Source organism: Chelonia mydas, chromosome 27 (assembly GCF_015237465.2).
Source record: "Chelonia mydas isolate rCheMyd1 chromosome 27, rCheMyd1.pri.v2, whole genome shotgun sequence".
NCBI classification, from domain to species: domain Eukaryota; kingdom Metazoa; phylum Chordata; order Testudines; family Cheloniidae; genus Chelonia; species Chelonia mydas.
In genome coordinates, this window is record NC_057860.1 from 3,517,113 (window position 1) to 3,535,451 (window position 18,339).

Sequence of the window (18,339 nt, forward strand, 5' to 3'; positions counted from 1 at the left end):
CCTAAGATGGCCGCCTCCACCCGTCCTTAGCCGCCATCTTGGTAGGGTCTCTCCAGTAATCTTCGGTCTTGTAGGGAGAAGGGGAACCCCCTGATGTGAATGTTCCCCTCAGTCCTCCCTGGGCGCCATGTTCCGCTGCCTGCCCAGCTCCGCCGGGCGGCCTCAGTGCCTGGGCGCCACTCACAAGATGGCGGCTGGGCAGAGTCGTGACGGAAACGGAAGTGACGGTTCGCGCGGGGCAGTGTGGGAAGTAGCGTGGCGCGTGCATGTGGTGTGCAGACTGCCCGCTCCGCCAGCCGGGTCGGGGTGGGGGTGAGTCGGGGTCGGGGTCAGGTGCCCGGTCGGTCACGCGGGACCGGGCTGTGGCGCTGTGTCCGCGAGCAGCGCAGCGTCCCCTAGCGCCGGGGGGAGTAGTGGGGGGGAGGTGCAGGGATTTGCTGGGGTGGGGGGATTTGCGGGGGGGTGCGGGGACACGGGAAGGTTTGCTGGGGTGGGGGGATTTGCGGGGGGGTGGGGGCACGGGGAGGTTTGCTGGGGTGGGGGGATTTGCGGGGGGTGCGGGGACACGGGGAGGTTTGCTGGGGTGGGGGATTTGCGGGGGGGGGTGCGGGGACACGGGAAGGTTTGCTGGGGTGGGGGGATTTGCGGGGGGGTGTGGGGACACGGGGAGGTTGCTAGGGGTGGGGGGATTTGCGGGGGGTGCGGGGACTCGGGGAGGTTTGCTGGGGTGGGGGATTTGCGGGGGGGGGTGCGAGGACTCGGGGAGGTTTGCTGGGGTGGGGGGATTTGCGGGGGGGTGGGGGCACGGGGAGGTTTGCTGGGGTGGGGGGATTTGCGGGGGGTGCGAGGACATGGGAAGGTTTGCTGGGTGTGGGGGGATGTGCGGGGACACGGGAAGGTTTGCTGGGGTGGGGGGATTTGCGGGGGGGGTGGGGACACGGGAAGGTTTGCTGGGGTGGGGGGATTTGCGGGGGGGTGTGGGGACACGGGGAGGTTGCTAGGGGTGGGGGGATTTGCGGGGGGTGCGGGGACTCGGGGAGGTTTGCTGGGGTGGGGGGATTTGCGGGGTGTGCGGGGACACGGGGAGGTTGCTAGGGGTGGGGGGATTTGCGGGGGGTGCGGGGACTCGGGGAGGTTTGCTGGGGTGGGGGGATTTGCGGGGGGGTGTGGGGACACGGGGAGGTTTGCTAGGGGTGGGGGAACTTGGGGGGATTTATTTCTTCCAAAGCTGCCCCCAGCTGGAATGACCAGACCAGCCCTTCCACAGCTGGCTCCCTGGGACCTTGCCAGGGGGTTGGCGTTGCCCCTCCCCGTGGCCAGCTGGGCTGTCTGAGGTTTGGTCCCCTGCACGCCCTGGGTGCTGACCTCTGGCAGCCCTGCGGTGCGAGGAGCCTGCGCTCCTTTGACTCGGTTTCTGGGGTGCTGGGCTAGAGCCAGCAAGTGCGGATCTGGTCTCCCCACTGGCTGGGGGTCTGACGGGTCCTAGCCCCACTCAGCTGCTACTCAGGGGGAGGCGGGTGGGTACGGGTTGCTTTGGAGCTTGGCGTCACAGTGTGTGTGGGGGTCATATCTAGCCATGTAGATTTTTTTTGTAGGGTGGGGGGACTAAATGCATCTAGAGGGTTGTCCTACTGTAGACAGCAGTGGGTTTGGAACTGGGGTACCCGTGGGGCAGCATGGGGATGTGGGGCCTTGGGTGGAGTCATGGGGTTACTCACACCTTGATCTGTAGCAGTCTGGCTTGGAGAGCAGCTGCAGAGAATGGGATGGGAGAGACCTCCCTTCCCCCAGCCCAGTGTTGGGGTGAGTGACGTGCTCCCAGGGGTGTCCAGAGCCAATGAGGGGCAATTTGGACTCTGGGTTCAACCTGCTGCCGCTTCCCCTCTCTCCACAGAAGGCGTGTGCACTGCTGCCTGTGACTGATTGTGGGGCTCCCCCGCCTGTCGAAGAGCGAGCAGAGCCTCTGGGCCTGAGCGAGCCTACGGGCTCCTTCACCCCCCCAGCATGGGCAAGAAGGGCAAAGTGGGGAAGAGCCGCCGGGACAAGTTCTACCGCCTGGCCAAGGAGACAGGTGAGCGGGGGCAAGGGTCGGTATCTGCTGAGTTCTGGGGGCGTCTCTCCCAAGATGTGACTCTGCCCCTCAGCACCCACATCCTACCTCTGCTGGGCCACGACCTCCCACGCATGGCCCGGCCTGGGCTGTGCTCCCTGCCATAAGTTGTTCTGTTTGTTTCCACACTTCCTGCCCTGCAGCGGCTACTGGGGAGTTTGTGACAGGCACCGAGCCAGTCTTGTCCCCCATTGCAGCTGCGGAGTGCAGAGCTGGGACTCACCCAGATCCCTGGAAAGCTCTGACTGTCCCTCCCTTTAGGCTTTCGCTCACGATCCTCGTTCAAGCTGATTCAGCTCAACCGGAAGTTCCAGTTCCTGCCGAAATCCCGCGCACTGCTGGACTTGTGTGCAGCCCCTGGCGGCTGGTGAGTGTCAGGGGCCACAGCTGCCCCGTCAGAACCCAGGGGACCCTCCTGCCCGCCGGCTCTTGGAACGGGGGCTGGCAGGTACCCCGGGGGCCCCTTGGTGACAGGAGGCAGGAATGTCCTGGCTGGCTTGGCAGAGCTCCAGCCCGCTCACTTACATTTTGGGAAGGTCTAGAGCCCATGTGCAGCCCTGCCTGCTTCCTGGGCACCATCAGTGGCTAACAAACTGAGTCTTGGGGCAGAAGAGCAATTGTGCGGCGGACACACGCTGTCCAACATCCCCGCCCCCCCGGGCTGGCAAACAGCCTTGTGGCCATGGCAGGCTGCTGCCAGAGGGCAATTCATGGCACTCCAGGGGACGCCAGAGCTATCCTGTCCCAAACCCTGGGTGACTGTCCGGTAGTGGGCAGCTCCCAAGAGCAGGCAGTCGCTGGCAAGAGATCAGCACCCAGGCCTGGAGCTGCTGCTGGTGCATTGCCTGTCCTTAGGGACCCCAGGGAGCTCTCCCTGCTCTGGCTCTGCCAGATGAGGTATCGCAGGTGTCTCCCCATGAAAGATGAGGGTAGAGTCCTCCAGGGCAACACATCTGTCCCCAGCCGAGGCAGTGTGGACTGGGCGGGGTTGCTGTGAGTCAGGGGAGCAGCTCCCTATGCTACCAGACCCTCCGAGCTGGACCCCCCACTATGCCCTCCACCCAGTCTCGGACCAGCCTGGAGTGGGGGTGACTCCAAACAGCCGTATCTGTGGGCTGCGTAGAGACTCATTGGGGTGCCAGGCCCCAAGGGATGGTTGCGGAGCCCCACGCCTCTTGGGTTTCTCCTCTGTCAGAGTCAGTCCTGTGGGACTCGTTTCCTTTCCTGTGATGGGGGGCTGTGTGGGTCATTATGGGGGGCGAAGCAGGAAGCTGAGGCCTTACGCTGTCTCTGGCCCTCTCTCCTCTCCACAGGCTGCAGGTGGCCTCCAAGTTCATGCCAGTTTCGAGCCTCATTATTGGTGAGTGAGGGGAGCGTGGGTCCGGGGGCAGGACAGCATGCCTGGGGGGCTGGGCCTAGGAGAGAAGGGGCAGTTGCTGAGGGGCTGGTTGGGAAGGGGACACTGTCCCTCCTGATGACTGGGGCGGGTGCCACCCCTCATGGGAGTCGGGGGCTGTTGAGAACGGGGCAGCACCCCCGTTGGGGGAGGGGGTCCAGCAGATGCTGAGTGTCTGTCTCTCCTAGGGGTGGATTTGGTCCCCATTAAGCCCATCCCCAACGTGGTGACGCTGCAGGAGGACATCACCACGGAGAAGTGTCGCCAGGTAATTGCCACCCCACAACGCCTCCTGAACCCCAACAGCCGGATGCTTTAGCGCATCTCTCCCGGCCCTTTTTCTGGGGGAATTGGGGGCATCATGTCCATCCGCCTCCCAGAGGCGTCTCTGTGGTGGGATCCCTGAGCCACCAACCCTGGTTTCCCTTGGGGGGAGTGGCTCAGCCACTCAGTGCTGGGGTGCAGATTCTGTAGGCAGGCGGGAGCGTTGGTCTTGGGGTGTTGATGGAGAGGCCTGGCGTGGGGAGAGGAGCGGCAGGCTCACTATGTGCCCTCGCCCCCCTCCCCCACTCTGCTGTAGGGAATGTGAGGGGGACTGTCCTGGCAGGGAGGGTGTCCCAGGCTCACCCCCTGCCCTCGCCCCCCAGGCCGTGCGCAAGGAACTGCAGACGTGGAAGGTGGACGTGGTGCTGAACGACGGGGCCCCCAACGTGGGGGCCAGCTGGGTGCATGATGCATATTCCCAAGGTACGTCCCCCACTTGCCTGGCAGCACTGGTCCCTGTGATAGCCGAGGGTTCAGCTCCATCCCTTGCGCCCTGGAGCTGCAGCGCAGTCCCTGCGTCCAGCTCAGCAGTCCTGTGTCCCATCGCCCCTGTCCCCCAGTGCAGGAGCAAAGGGCCTGCTGGGGCCAGCCCAGTTACGAGGGATTGGGACCCTCTGGCTGTAGCCCGGCACTGTTGGTCGGATGCTCCAGTGCAGAGAGCGGCAGGAGGCCTGGGCCCCGTAGAAGTGTGAGACGCCCCAGGGGAGGGAAAGGAGCACGACTTGCAGCGCCGGGCAAGTGTCTGTGGAGTTGTTTCCTCAACAGGCCCAGGGCTGAGTCCGGCCCTGCCCTATCCTTCCCCTCAGGCACCACAATGACAGGCACCGTGGGAACCAGAATCAAGCTGGATCCCACTCCCTAGCCACGCCCCGGCCTGCTGCGCTTGGAGCCACTGTGAGCGAGGGCTCAATGGGGTTGGCTATGGCACTGACCCACCTCCATTCTCCACTCCAGCCAACCTGACGCTCATGGCCCTGAAGTTGGCCTGTGAGTTCCTTTCCAAGGGTGGCTGGTTTATCACAAAAGTCTTCCGCTCCCGCGACTACCAGCCCCTCCTGTGGATCTTCCAGCAGTTTTTTCGCAAGGTGCAGGCCACCAAGCCACAGGCCTCCCGCAATGAGTCGGCCGAGATCTTCGTCGTCTGCCAGGGTGAGCTGGGGCCAGGGGTTGCTGGGTGGGAAGTGGGGGAGTCACTGGCTGACATCTCTGATCCTTTCCTTTTCCCTCTCCCAGGATATCTGTCCCCAGATAAAATTGACAGCAAATTTTTTGATCCCAAATTTGCCTTCAAGGAAGTTGAGATTCAGGCCAAATCTGTGAGCGAGCTGGTGACCAAAAAGAAACCAAAGGTACAAGTGAGCAGTCCGGGGGGGCTTGGCTGTGAGGGGAGGTCCTTTGGGTCAGGGAGAGTAGCCCCCAGGGATGAGGAGAGGGGTGCACAGCTTAGAGTGGGGCCGGGGGAGGCTGTAACACTTGGACCCTGCCGAGTGGAGCCTGCTGCTTACTCATCCCATCTGGCTAGTAATATATATGCTTGGCACTTCAAACGCGCTAATTTCCCAAAGCTGAGGAAAACTATGAGTGAAATTGCCTGGGAGGAAAAATGTAGACAGGCAAATGAATGAAAATTGGGAGCCCTTTTAGGGGGTGTGGCCAAAAAGCCATAATTCTACAATAAAGAAAGAATTTTGCCTAAAATTCCATCCTGGTTCAGTGGTGAAGAGAAAGTGACAATTAGACATAAAAAAGGCATATATAACACATGGGGGAAAAAAGGGGAAATGCATAGCAATGGATATGAATTCAAAGTTATGGAGGGTAGAAAATTGATAAGGGAAGCCAAAGAGATCAGGGTAAACTCCCTGGTTTGCAGCGCTAAGGACAATAAAGAGTTTAAGGATATTAGGAATAAAATAAATGCTAGCAATGGTATAGGTCTATTACACTTGGGGGAGATGGTAAAGTTATTAATAGAAAAGGCAGAAAAGTGTTTAATGAATATTTGTGTATTTGGCAAGAAGCAGGATTATGTTATCGTATTACGTGAGGATGGTGAAGTAGTTTCTAGTCCATTAGTAACCAAGGTGGGTGTTAAAAATCATCTACTAGGAACAAACATTTTAAAATCAGCAAGTCACTAGCAAATAACTGGTTTCAGAGTAACAGCCGTGTTAGTCTGTATTCGTAAAAAGAAAAGGAGTACTTGTGGCACCTTAGAGACTAACCAGTTTATTTGAGCAAGCTCATGCTCAAATAAACTGGTTAGTCTCTAAGGTGCCACAAGTACTCCTTTTCTTTTTAGCAAATAACTAGCACCCAAAAAGTCCTAAAAGAGCGGGCTGAGAAAATCTCTAGCCTACGGATGTTAATTCATGCCAGTCAGCGTGATTTGGGGGAGGGGGGCGGGGGGGTTCTTGTCAAACAAGCCTGATTTCAGTCTTCGAAAGGTTCTTGTGTTAGTACTGCACAACTGGCTAACTAAAAACGTAGCACTGAGCGGTACCTGCGAAGCACGCAGTGAGTGGATTAAGATCTGGGGAACTGACAGATCTCGGAAAGTGTTTGTCCGTATGGCATCATCATCAAATGGGCGAGTGTCCAGTGAGGTTCCACAGGGACTGGTGCTAGGCCTGACCTCATTCAAAGTTTTCATCGGTCGGGAAGGAAATAGCAAAGGTGCAACTGAGCCAAAGATTTGTGGAGTGAGACGTACCGATTGGGACAGGGTAGCGCTATGGAGCGATTAGGATCGCAAGGTGATCTGGACCCATTCAAACACCAGGTGTTTTAATTCAGCCAAAAGCAAGGTAATGTGTCTAGGCCCGTACCAGCAGAATGTGGGCCTGTGTCCTGGAAAGCAGGAGTCTTCGTGGACAAGTAGCTGCCCGGGAGCTCCAGGTGTGATGCTGATGTGACCCGTGGCTGTGTGAAGAGGGGAGTCGAAGCAGAGTTCTGTATGGCACTGCTGGGATCGACGCTGGAGATCGCACCCCGGTCAGGGGTCCGCATTCGAAAAGATGTTGACGTATTCGAGAGGGTGCAGAAAAGAGCCACAAAACCGATTCGGGGGCTGGCGAAGAGGCCAGAGAGTGACACGCAGAGCTCACTCTGTTTCGCTGATCACAGAGCAGACTGAGAGTTGACATGACGACAGTGATTTAATCTTCACGGGGAGAAAATACTGGCGACTGACAGGCTCGTTAAGGGCGACAGGCAAAACGAGAACCCCTGGCTGGAAACTGAAGTTAGACACATTCAAATTAGAAATGAGGCAGGAAGTGTTCCCTGAGCGGGCGACTGGCCATTGGAGCAAACTGCCCAGGGAAGGGAGGGGGCCCCGTCTCGGTGTCGCCAGCTCCAGGCTGGAGGCTTCTGGAAGGAGCTTTAGACACCACAAGCCGTGGGTTCCATATGGGTGTGAGGGGGGAAGTGAAACAGCTGGGCTAGGCCGGAGGTCAGCCTAGCTGATCTAATGGCCCTGCCGTGAATGTACGGCTCTGACCCCGCTCTCCCGTCTCACAGGCGGAGGGGTACGCAGAAGGTGACACAACGCTCTATCACCGCTTCACGCTGATGGATTTCCTCAAGGCCCCCAACCCTGTGGATTTCCTCTCCAAGGCCAACGAGGTGAGCGCCCAGGGCATGGCTGACCCCCGTGGGAGCGGAGAAGGCAGGGCCCACAGGCTGGACCGTGGGCATGTGTGCTGGGCTTGGCTCAGCCCCTCTGCTGGACCCCTGCAGTGCAGTTAGCAGCACCCAGGGGCTTGCTGGTGGGACCCATGGCCCTGACCTTGGGCTTGGGGCAGGGGCAGGGTTGCGGGGGCTGCTGGGCCTCGGGAAGGAGGCAGCTGCAGCCTTTCCCCTCTGGCTCCTGTGCAGATCACGCTGGGGGACAGCGAGCTGGAGCGGCACAGCACCACCACCGAGGAGCTGCGCCAGTGCTGCCGGGACATCCGTGTGCTGGGCCGCAAGGAGCTCAGGTACGGGGGCGGGGGCACACGGCCTGGGCTTGGGGAGTCTGGCATTGCCTGGGGTGGCTGGTTCTAACCCGCTGCCTCTCTGCTCAGGGCCCTGCTGAACTGGAGGACGAAGCTCCGTCGCTTTATGGCCAGAAAACTGAAGGAGCAGGCCAAGGAGTTGGACATCAGGTAGGACGAGAAATGTGGCTTCCAACATCAGCTGCCCCCTCCATGCGCACCAGGGGGTGCTGTGACACCAGGGAGTGCTGTGACACTGGGAGCTCCGTAGCTAGTACCCCCCAACTGGTTGCGCTGGGGAGCCTAGCCCAGGGTTGGCTGGTGGGGCAGGGCCAGGCTGAGTGACTCCATCTTCTGGCAGCTTGAGCTCCGGCGAGGAGGAGGAGGAGGGCGGCGAGGAGGAGGTCGGGAAGACATCGGGAGCAGCTGGGGATGGAGCCGCTGAGGAGGAGGAGATGGAGCTGAGGCTGGCAGAGCTGAAGGCAGAGGAAGTGGCTGAGCTGAAGAGGTGAGTGCTGCCCTCCTAGGGGGCTGAGCGAGGGGATCTGGGCACCCAGGGGTGGGGGAAGCTCAGTGCTGTGAGCTCCCGCTATTTTCAGGCATGTGATGGGCTCGTCCTCAGCTGGGCTGGGGTGTCCAGCCAGCAGAAATGCTGCAGGGGGCTCTCCCTTGCCACACCTGGGCACCCCAGGAGCTCCCTGGGTGCCTGCCCCCCCCCCCCCCAGGTACTCCTATGTGCCTTGAGTGCCCCCATGGCTCCTCTCCCTTCAGACCTATTTCCAGGAGCAGTTTCCTTTGGCCTCAGGACTGCTGCCCTTCCCAGGGACCCCAGCCTGGCTCAGACGCTCGCCCACCCCAGTGTGCGAGGGAAGCAGAGGCCCTGAGTGAAGTGACTTGCCCAAGCTCCCAAGGTCTGCAGCAGAGCTGGGAATAGAACCCAGGAATCCTGCCAGCCAGGCCTTCTCTGACACCCCCCACAAGACCCGGCTCCATGTGTCCCCGGCAGCAGCTGGAGCTCATTGCCTGGTGGCAGCCCACTGCTCTACCCCAGCATGATGGTTGCCCTCGGGGGTAGGGGGGATTGTGCCCCTTCCCCCATAACTGCAGAGCATGGCCCTGCAGCAGTAGAGAGCTGTGAGAGCTATGGGCCCAGCCCTGCAGCTCAGGGGTCTCCATCTGGGGGGGGGGCAGTCGGACAGACCCGCTGGGAGGCATGCTGAGGCAGCCGGGCTCCCATCCTTGTGACAGCAGCCGTGGGGCACTGGCTGCAGCATGACACCCCTCCCCTGGCGGGGTTCCCCCCAGGAAGAAGAAGAAGATCCTGAAGGAGCAGCGGAAGCAGCGTGAGCGCATTGAGCTGAAGATGGACCTGCCCGGTGTCTCCATCGCGGACGAGGGCGAGACTGGCATGTTCTCCCTCAGAACCATTGGCAAGACCCGGGTGAGGCTGCGGGGGCGACAGCTGGCTCCCCACCGTCGTGACGGCCAGTGTCTGCTCGGGGCAGAGCTGGGGGGTTGGTGGGCCTTGGGCAATGAGGAGGCTACAGGGGAGTGAGCAGGGCTAAGAGCGTGGCGGGTGGGGGCACTCCAGGGGTGTTGGCCGGCCAGGTGGGTGCTGGGCTGGGAGAACGGCTGGCCAAAGGGGGAACTGGCAGGGGAGGAAGAGGAGACAGGATGATTTGATTTCTGTGGGGTCTGGCTCCTGAAACTCGCTCCCTGGTCCTCAGCTGCTGAACGAGGTGGCCCGGGGTGATATGGCGTCTGCTGATGCCTTCCTGGAGGCGCCGCATGAAGAGGACGACGTGGCCCTCTCGGAGCAGGACGACGCGGACGATGTGTCTCTGGCCAGCGACTTGGGCTCGGACGAGCTGGCCGACGTCGAGGAGCGGCTGCAGGAAGCCAAGCGGGGACTGGGCCCAAAGAGGTCAGAGCCGTTGTGGGGAGCAGGGGGCACTCACCCACCTGCCCTGGGGCTGGAGGGCAGGTGAGGGATCCTGGCAGCTGCAGTAAAATCCCCCCGGTTGGAGCAGCTTGCTGACCAGCTTGGCCGTGAGTAGGGCGCTACCAAATTCATGTCCGTGAAAAACACGTCCTGGACCATGAAATCTGGTCTTCCCTGTAAAATCTGGTCTCTTGTGTACTTTTTACCTAAGCAGCGTTTCGCAAACTGGGGCTCCCGGCATTGCCCCTCCTACTTCTGCGCTGCCTTCAGAGCTGGGCGGCTGGAGAGCGGCAGCTGCTGGCTGGGAGCCCAGCTCTGAAGGCAGCACCGCCGCCAACAGCAACGCGGAAGTGAGGGTGGCACGGCATTGGGGGGTCATCACTTTTTGGGGGGGGAGGGTTGGCGTGGGCTTTACATGTTTATATTTTGCCATTTTTAAATACATATTCATGCTTTGTTACAACACCGTGAAATTTAAGTATCTGAAACCGTGACATTCAAGCTTTTTAAAATGCTGTGACTGAAATTTACAAAAATGATGTGAATTTGGTAGGGCCATGGCCATGAGGGGTGCTGGGCAAACGACAGCCCCTCCACTCTGGGCTCCCAGTAGGAGGCGCTGAGACTGGCTGGGGTGATGACCAGGCGGATGGAGTCGGCCTGCTTGGCCCTTAACCCTTGCAGCACTGCTGCAGTGGGAGGCTCTGCCCCATTTCCTAGGGGGTTGTAGCCAGGTGGGCAGCTCTGCTGAGTGCCCCGCCTCGGGGAGCCCTGTGCGAAGCAGCCTGGCTGCCCCTGCCGGGTCCCTGTCCGTGGCGCCAGGGCTGAGCGTGCCCGGCTGGCTGTGTTGCAGAGGGACCTTCCAGCAGCTGGCAGAGGAGGAGGGGGAGGAGAATCCCCTGCTGGTGCCCCTGGAGGAGAAGTCGGTGCTGGACGAGAGGCAGACCACCCTGTGGTTTGGGAAGGTGAGTGCCCCGCTGGCCAGGAAGGGCCAGGCCCTGGGGTGGGGGGTGTCCCAGCCCCTGTGCAGCGGCCCCACCCTCTGCTGGCTGGAGCTAGGTCTGCGCTGGCTCTGGCCTGGCGCCCTCTGGTGGCAGCACAGCACGTGTGAGCTGTGGTGCTAATGGCTGGCAGGAGACTCCTGAGCTCCCCCAGGGAGGCCTGCCTGGGGCTGGGCAGCCGCAGGGCTGGGGAATTACAGGGGCTGCAGGGACCCCAGGGGGGAGAGTGGGGAGCACAGTGGGAACAGCCCACGCATGAGGGCCTGTGTCCTTGCCCCCTCCTCCCAGCTACCCACGTGTCTCTCGCTGCCCCCTCCATCCCTGCCAGCTCCCTGCCACCCACGTGTCTCCCGCTCTCCCCCCCCGCCAGCTCCCTGCCACCCACGTGTCTCCCGCTTCCCCCTCCGTCCCTGCCAGCTCCCTGCCACCCATGTCTCCCACTGCCCCTCCACCCTGCCACCCACGTGTCTCTCATTGCCCCCCAGCCAGCTCCCTGCCATTCACAGGTCTCCCCCCTCCAGCTCCCTGCTACCCATGTGTTTCCCGCTGCCCCCTCCTCCGCCAGCTCCCTGCCATTCACGTGTCTCTTGCTGCCCCCCACCTCCCTGCCAGCTCAGCCCTGCCTTCTGTGACTGAGCGCTCCCTGTCCCTAGGAGGTCTTTGCCGGCATTGAGGACGACGCAGACGAGGCCCTGGAGATCAGCCAGGCGCAGGTGCTGTCTGAGAGGAAGGAGCCGCCGCCAGGTGAGAAGGGGGCCATGGTGTGATGCACAGGGCCTGCTGTCCCTGGGGGTAGCACCCTTGGCAGCCAAGCCCGGGAGGAAGCTGGGCCCCCATTGTCCAGGTGAGGAACTGGCCACAAGGTCACAGAAGCAATTAGAGCTCTGGGTCCCCAGCCTGCTCTCGGGACCGCCTGAATGGGGGGAGTGTCTGGTGAGACAAGCTTGACCCTGGCTCAGCCCCCCCAGGGAAAGGGGCCCAGCCAAACAGGGCAGGGCGCAGGGCTCCCCTGCAGCTAACAGGCCGTCCCCATGCTGTCCATTCAGCCGGTGTGGCTGCGGCCCCTGGGAAGCAGGATTTCCTCTTATCAGCATGACCAGCAGCAACGCCCCTCCCAGCAATGAGCTCCCTTGGGGGCCCCCCAGTCCGCCTCACCCACTGGCCTTGCTTGTCACACCCAGGGAACGTGAAGGGGAAGGGGCAGAAGAAGCTGCCCCCACCCCAGGATGGAGCTGCAGCAGAAGTAGGGTCCAGGGCAGCCGTAGGGGCTGGTCCCAGCGAAGCCCAGGGCGGGGGGAGCAGTGGCGAAGACGACTCTGACAGCAACAGCGACGAGGAGAGGTGAGGAGCAAATGGGGGTCGCTGGCCCGCCTGGTATGGGAGCGGGGTGGGTTTAGCAGGGCCCCAGGCCCCCAGACTCTACGCAGTGGGAGGGATGAGCTGGGGGGGGCTGCTCCTCCCCCCCAATCCTGAGCACCGTTGCCTTGGGAGACACTGTATGAGCGGCAGTGACAGCTCCTCTCTTCCCCCCAGGGAGACGTCGCAGAAGGGAAGGAAGCGGGCGCTGGTTGAGCCAGGTGGCTTCGAGGTGGTGCCCATTGAGGACCCAGGTGAGTTGAGTGGGCTCTGAGCAGGGAAAGGCAGCCCTGCTGGGGTGTCTGCACCCCTGGACACCAGCATGGAGCTCAGGGCTGGGTGGTGGGCACAGGGCGTAAGGCCATGGATATCTGGCCATGGAGGTTTCTGCTCGTGGGGGAATTCTGCACCACTGCGCATGCGCAGAGTTTAAGTGCCCCACAGATTTCTTTGCTTCCCTGCAGAAAAATGACTTTCTGACAGGGAAGTAAAGGGAAGCCACAAGAGCCGTCATGTGACCCTCCCCAGCAGTATGCTTCGGGTGCCCAGGGCAGCCGGCAGAGAGGTAAATCACTGTGGGGAATGGGGCGGGACTGGGGAAGACCCGGCTGGTGGCTCCTCTCCTGCACAGCATCTGGGGTTGTCAGAGCCACCCCCAGATTTCTCCCCCGGCTGTAGGAAGCTCTGCAAATTCCCCCCTCCCCCGCGCATCCTGCACCCATTGCTCCCCCTGCACCTGGACCACCCTGACAAGCCACCTGCACCTGGATCCTCATCCCACGAGCCCCAAGCAGCTGCACCTGGATCCCCACCCCACTGAGCCCTCCACACCCAGACCCCCCCTCCCACTGAGCCCCAACCACCTTCACCTGGACCCCCCTGCAGAGTCCCATTACCATTGCACCTGGATCCCCCACTGAGCCGCATGCACCCAGATTGCCCCACACAGAACCCTCTCAACCCACACCTGGATCCCCCCACGCTAAGCCCCTCCACACTTGGATTCTGCTGGGCTGAGCCTGCCTGCCCACACCTGGCATGGAGGGGCAGGGCCCTGGGGTGTTTCTGGGGCAGGCCTGGTCCTTGCGCTGCGACAGGGTTGGGTGCAGCCTCACCACTGAGTCTGTGTCCTGAGGGAGCTGCACTGTGATCTCCCACCCCGAGCAGCCAGTGGCCTGTCCTCCCCACTGCCATGCTGGAGCCTCCACATTTATTGGACATATAAAACTTGCAGAATTCTTCATTTTTTTGGTGCAGAATTCTCTCAGGAGTAAATGGTTTCATATATGGAGGTGCCAGGGGCCAGGTGGGAGGGTTTGTAGCAGCCTGAGCCCATACTTGTCCATCTTCTCACCCCCCACCCCCCCACAGTGAAGCGAGCCCGTGTCCTGGATGCGGAGGGGCTCGCGCTGGGGTCTGTCATTGCCACCTCCAGGAAAGCCAAGCGGGACCTGATTGACAACTCCTTCAACAGGTACCGGGGCAGCAGTCAGTATGGGGGCAGCGGCGACCAGCTGCTCTGGGCAGGTCCTGTGGGGGGTGGGGGAGCAGCGGCGCTGGGCGGGGGGACAGCTGTGATTTTGAGGGGTCCATTCCCCCTTGGTTGCTCACTCTTGGGGAGAGAAGAGAGTGTGTTGCGGGGGGTGGATCCCTCATTTGACCCCTTCTCTCCTGCCCTGTGGGTGTGAGTTGTGTCTGGCGGTCACTTTCTGTGGGGGTGGTGTCAGGAGCTTGGCTTGTTTAGCCTAACCAAAAGAAGGCTGAGGGGAGATATGATTGCTCTCTATAAATATATCAGAGGGATATATACCAGGGAGGGAGAGGAATTATTTAAGCTCAGTACCAATGTGGACACAAGATCAAATGGCCAGTTTATATCCATCGGGAAGTTTAGACTTGGAATTAGATGAAGGTTTCTAACCATCAGAGGAGTGAAGTTTTGGAATAGCCTTCCAAGGGGAGCAGTGGGGGCAAAAGATGTATCTGGCTTCAAGATTAAACTCGATAAGTTTATGGAGGAGATGGTATGATGGGATAACCTGATTTTGGCAATTAATTGATCTTTAAATATTCATGGTAAATAGGCCCAATGGCCTGTGATGGGATGTTAGATGGGGTGGGATCTGAGTTACTACAGAGAATTCTTTCCTGGGTATCTGGCTGGTGAATCTTGCCCACGTGCTCTGGGTTCAGCTGACTGCCATATTTGGGGTCGGGAAGGAATTTTCCTCCAGGGCAGATTGGAAGAGGCCCTGGGGGTTTTTCGCCTTCCTCTACAGCATGGGGCACAGGTCACTTGCTGGAGGATTCTGTGCTCCTTGAAGTCTTTAAACCACGATTTGAGGACTTCCATAGCTCAGACATAGGTGAGAGGTTTATTGCAGGAGTGGGTGGGTGAGATTCTGTGGCCTGCATTATGCCGGAGGTCGGACTATATGATCATAATGGTCCTTTCTGACCTTAATGTCTATGAGTCTGAGTCTTCTGTCTGTTAGCCCCAAGGCTGGGGGCAGGGGCGGAGGAGGGGCTACTCCTCTGCTTGTCCCTGGGCCCCGCCGTCACCTGGGACACCCCTTCCCCAGGTATGCCTTTAACGAGGAGGAGGGGGAGCTGCCTGAGTGGTTCTGGCAGGAAGAGCGGCAGCACCGCCGGAAGCAGCTGCCTCTGGACCGGCAGACGGTGGAGGAGTACCGGCAGCGCTGGCGCCAGATCAACGCCCGCCCCATCAAAAAGGTGGCAGAGGCCAAGGCCCGGAAGAAGCGGCGGGTAAGTGAGCCGCGTGGCCTGCGTCCCTGGGCGGAGTTGCCCTTCCCCCTACCCTCTTCTCTCCCTGCCTACCCGGGCCCCCCCAGCCACTCCCTAATCTCTCCCATCTCCCCCAGATGCTGAAGAAGATGGAACAGATGAAGAAGAAGGCGGAGGCTGTGGTGAGCACAGTGGATATTTCGGAGCGTGAAAAGGTGGCCCAGCTGCGCAGGTGAGTTATGATGTCGGGATCTACGGCATGGGCAAGGGGTGGTTGGATTGTCCTGGGATCTGTCAGAACAACGGAAGTCGTGCCAGGCAGGCAAGCAGCCATGAGGCTCCCGAGGGGTCGTTTCAGCTCCCCACCTCTGCCTTGGCCAGGCCCCTGCTGCTTGGGGCACCAATGTTGGGCAGTGGCGTTGAGCCGGGGGGTTCTGAGAAGAGGGTCGTGCAGCCAGTGACCTGGGCGGGTGGGGGGCTGGCTGACTGGATGGGCTGAAGAGGCAGCTGAGAACAAAGGTGGGGAGGTGGTGGGGGTCAGACAGGAAGGGGGTCTCTATGCTTTTCTGAGGCTGCAGCCCTGGAGGACGTGGCAGCTCTTAGGGCTGTGGAGATGGGGGCTCAGCCCAGAGCAGTTCATGCCCTGGGAAGCATGTGGAATCCACAGCTGGGAGTTGCTCCCACCAGCTGTCACATTGACACCCCCTGTTGGTCTGATTCCTCCTTGGGCTTGTTCCCACCCGGTGGGCAAGCGGCGGGGGGCGGGTCTCTGCTCTAACCTCTCTCCCCTCTCCTCTGGCAGCATCTACAAGAAGGCCGGCCTGGGGAAGGAGAAGCGGGAGGTCACCTACCTGGTAGCCAAGAAGGGAGTCGGCCGGCGCGTGCGGCGCCCTGCAGGGGTCAAGGGACACTTCAAGGTGGTGGACAGCCGCATGAAGAAGGACATGAGGGCTCAGAAAGGAAAAGAGAAGACGAAACGGCGCCGCAAGTGAGGACTCTGCCCCCGAGGGCTGGGCATGGCTGGCACCTGGCACCGTGTGCCAGGCTGGGGTAGCTGGACAGCCCACTTCTGAGCCCCTGGCTCCTCAGCCAGAGGAGGAGGGAGACACGCTCTGGATCATAAGAGGTCACTTCCTATGGGCAATGGAGCCACTTCCTGTCTACAGCCTCACGGGAACTGGCCATGCCAGCCTCAGCTTCCTGGCACCACCGCCCGTCCCAGGCTTGCTGTGCGCCAGACGATTGGTTAGCCCTGGTCACGTGGCTATGTTGACATCACAGCTGTCAACTCTACTCTGTACATCCACCTTCTAGCCGCCCCCCACTGCGTGCATGTCCCGGTCCCCCCAGAGAGCAAGGCCAGGAGGTTCACAGGCTGCTTTGACTGTTGCTTTCAGCCAGGCTTCCTGCGCTGGGCCAATCCCTGTGCAGTCCGTGGCCTGGCCAGTAGCAGGGGCTCCTTGGAGCTCGGTCCGGCATTGCTTCCTGCTTTGGTTGTAGACCGAGCGGGTGCATGGCGCGGGGGTTCGCTGGGAAAGCAGGCGCTAACGCTGGGCAGGGGGAGGCGTCCCTGTCCCTTTCTCATCTCCACTGTCTGGTCTAGCTGGGGGAAGCAGCACTGCTAGCTTGCTCTGAAATTAAACCCTGTTCTCTGGGCCTGTTTGCTGTTCCCCATGGCTCTGCTAGCCTGCGGCCGGGGGATCCTGCCTCTTCTGTTAGCTCTGTGGCTGGGTGTCTCTTTCGGCCTCCTGGCTGCAGTACCAGCCGGACGCTGGGGCTGCTGTCAGAGCTCACTAAAGCAGGCACAGCTGCCAGCATCAGATGGGGCAGCTCCCCAAATGAGCTGTGGCCTCTCCTCTTGGGGCTCTCTCCCAGCCCTGCCTGTCTCAATAGGGGAAAGGGAGCCCAGCTGGTGACTCCAGAGAAAGGCCTCAATTGCAGAGCAGCACCCTGAATTGTGGCCAGTGGGGTGCTAGCTCCTGGGATTGGGGAGGTCCGGAGGCCTGGGTCTATCCTGCACCTGGAATGGCACTGTTGCCAAGTGTGGGGGAAGGACCCATGTGATGGGTGCTGAGTGCAGGAAATGGGCCACAGGTGCGGGTAGCAGAGGCGCTGAGGAGAGCGGCACCTGGCGCAACGAAGGCGAGAGCTCCGGAGGCGATGGGTCGGTGCGGAAAACAGTGGTGCCGACTGCATCCGCAGCAATGACTGTGCCGGAAGCAGTGGTGCTAAGAGGCCACCCCCAAGTGAAATCCTCTCTGCCCTTCGTAAGTGACAAAGAAAGAGGTGACTTAGCAGGCACCTGGGGAGGAGAGCAACTCCCATGCTCCTTGGCAGGATGGTGTCCATCACACTCGAGGTTTCTAACCAGGGCAGGTACAGCCTTAGAGGTGGAAGAGATGGCTGCCAGGGTACTTTTTACCCAAGGATGATCAGTCCTAGGAGGATCCTGCATCTCTTTCGGGACTGAGCCTGGCCTCCTAGACTTCTCCAGGAGAAATACCTTCAGTCTAGTCTCCCTGGTTTTTACAGCCTGTTTTGTGAGGCCTCTGAAGTCCCTGCACTGCTCTCTAATGTGTGTCTGTGTACCCAGACAATAGACACACATTACAGTGTCCCTCGTTCCAGGCATGGTAGACCCACATGAGGAACATAATTTAAATCCTAGGGACTAAACCCCCCCTGTACCTGGAGAAGACACAAACTGCTCACCTCAGAGTCCTACTCCCCTGTACCAGGATTCATAAACTCCAAGGCCAGAAGGGACCATTGTGATCATCCAGTCTGGCCTCCTGTATAGCAAGGCCAGAGACCTGCCCCAAAATAATTCCCAGAGCCGATCTGTTAGAACAACATCCCGTCTTCATTTACAAATGGTCAGGGGTGGAGAATCAACCACGAACCTCAGTAAATTGTTGGTTAATTACCCTCACTATAAAAAATTTACACCATATTTACAGTTTGAATCTGTCAAGCTTCAACTTCCAGCCATTGGATTGTGTTCGACCTTTCTCTGCTAGATTGGATATATGTTCCCCGATATTTACAAATTGTAATCAAGTCACCCTTTAACCTTCTCTCTCTTAAGCTGAATAGATTGAGCTCTTTGTCTCTCACTATAAGGCATCTTGTCTAATCCTTTCACCATTCTTGGGGCTCTTCTCCGAACCCTTTTCAATTTATCAATATCCTTGTTGAATTGTGGGCACCGGAACTGGACACAGTGTTCCAGCGTCAGTTGCACCCCTGCCAAATACAGAGTATCCTACTCGAGAGTCCCCCGTTTATCCATCCCAGAATCGCATTAGCTCTTTTGTCCACAGCGTCGCACTGGGAGCTCATGGTCAGCTGATTATCCACCACGACCCCCACATCTTTTTCAGAGTCCCCCGCCCTGTAAGTACGGCCGACATTCTTTGCTCCGAGGAGAGGGCGTCCAAGACTCAAATCCTCCCTAAAACAGGAGAGTTCAGCTAAACTAACTAAAC

The 18,339-nt window shown here is 60.0% G+C and overlaps 1 protein-coding gene across 2 annotated transcripts; it reads left to right on the forward strand.

Moving 5' to 3' along the window:
• The first annotated feature begins 197 nt into the window (after window positions 1–197).
• FTSJ3 (FtsJ RNA 2'-O-methyltransferase 3) lies at window positions 198–17,970 on the forward strand. Of its 2 annotated transcripts, none has more exons than XM_037887177.2 (22): window positions 198–312; window positions 1,895–2,071; window positions 2,372–2,477; window positions 3,424–3,470; window positions 3,695–3,774; window positions 4,154–4,253; window positions 4,785–4,979; window positions 5,064–5,179; window positions 7,353–7,457; window positions 7,710–7,810; window positions 7,898–7,978; window positions 8,169–8,315; window positions 9,113–9,248; window positions 9,535–9,731; window positions 10,603–10,714; window positions 11,404–11,494; window positions 11,932–12,091; window positions 12,284–12,360; window positions 13,478–13,580; window positions 14,689–14,872; window positions 14,989–15,083; window positions 15,654–17,970. In XM_037887177.2, exons 2-22 carry the CDS (start codon window positions 2,005–2,007, stop codon window positions 15,841–15,843), a joined length of 2,490 nt encoding a protein of 829 aa, XP_037743105.1. In that variant the 5' UTR covers window positions 198–312; window positions 1,895–2,004; the 3' UTR covers window positions 15,844–17,970. The 2 variants fall into 2 exon arrangements, with proteins under 2 accessions (XP_037743105.1, XP_037743106.1); XM_037887178.2 differs by lacking the exon at window positions 198–312 and adding an exon at window positions 1,600–1,803.
• Window positions 17,971–18,339: the final 369 nt, after the last annotated feature.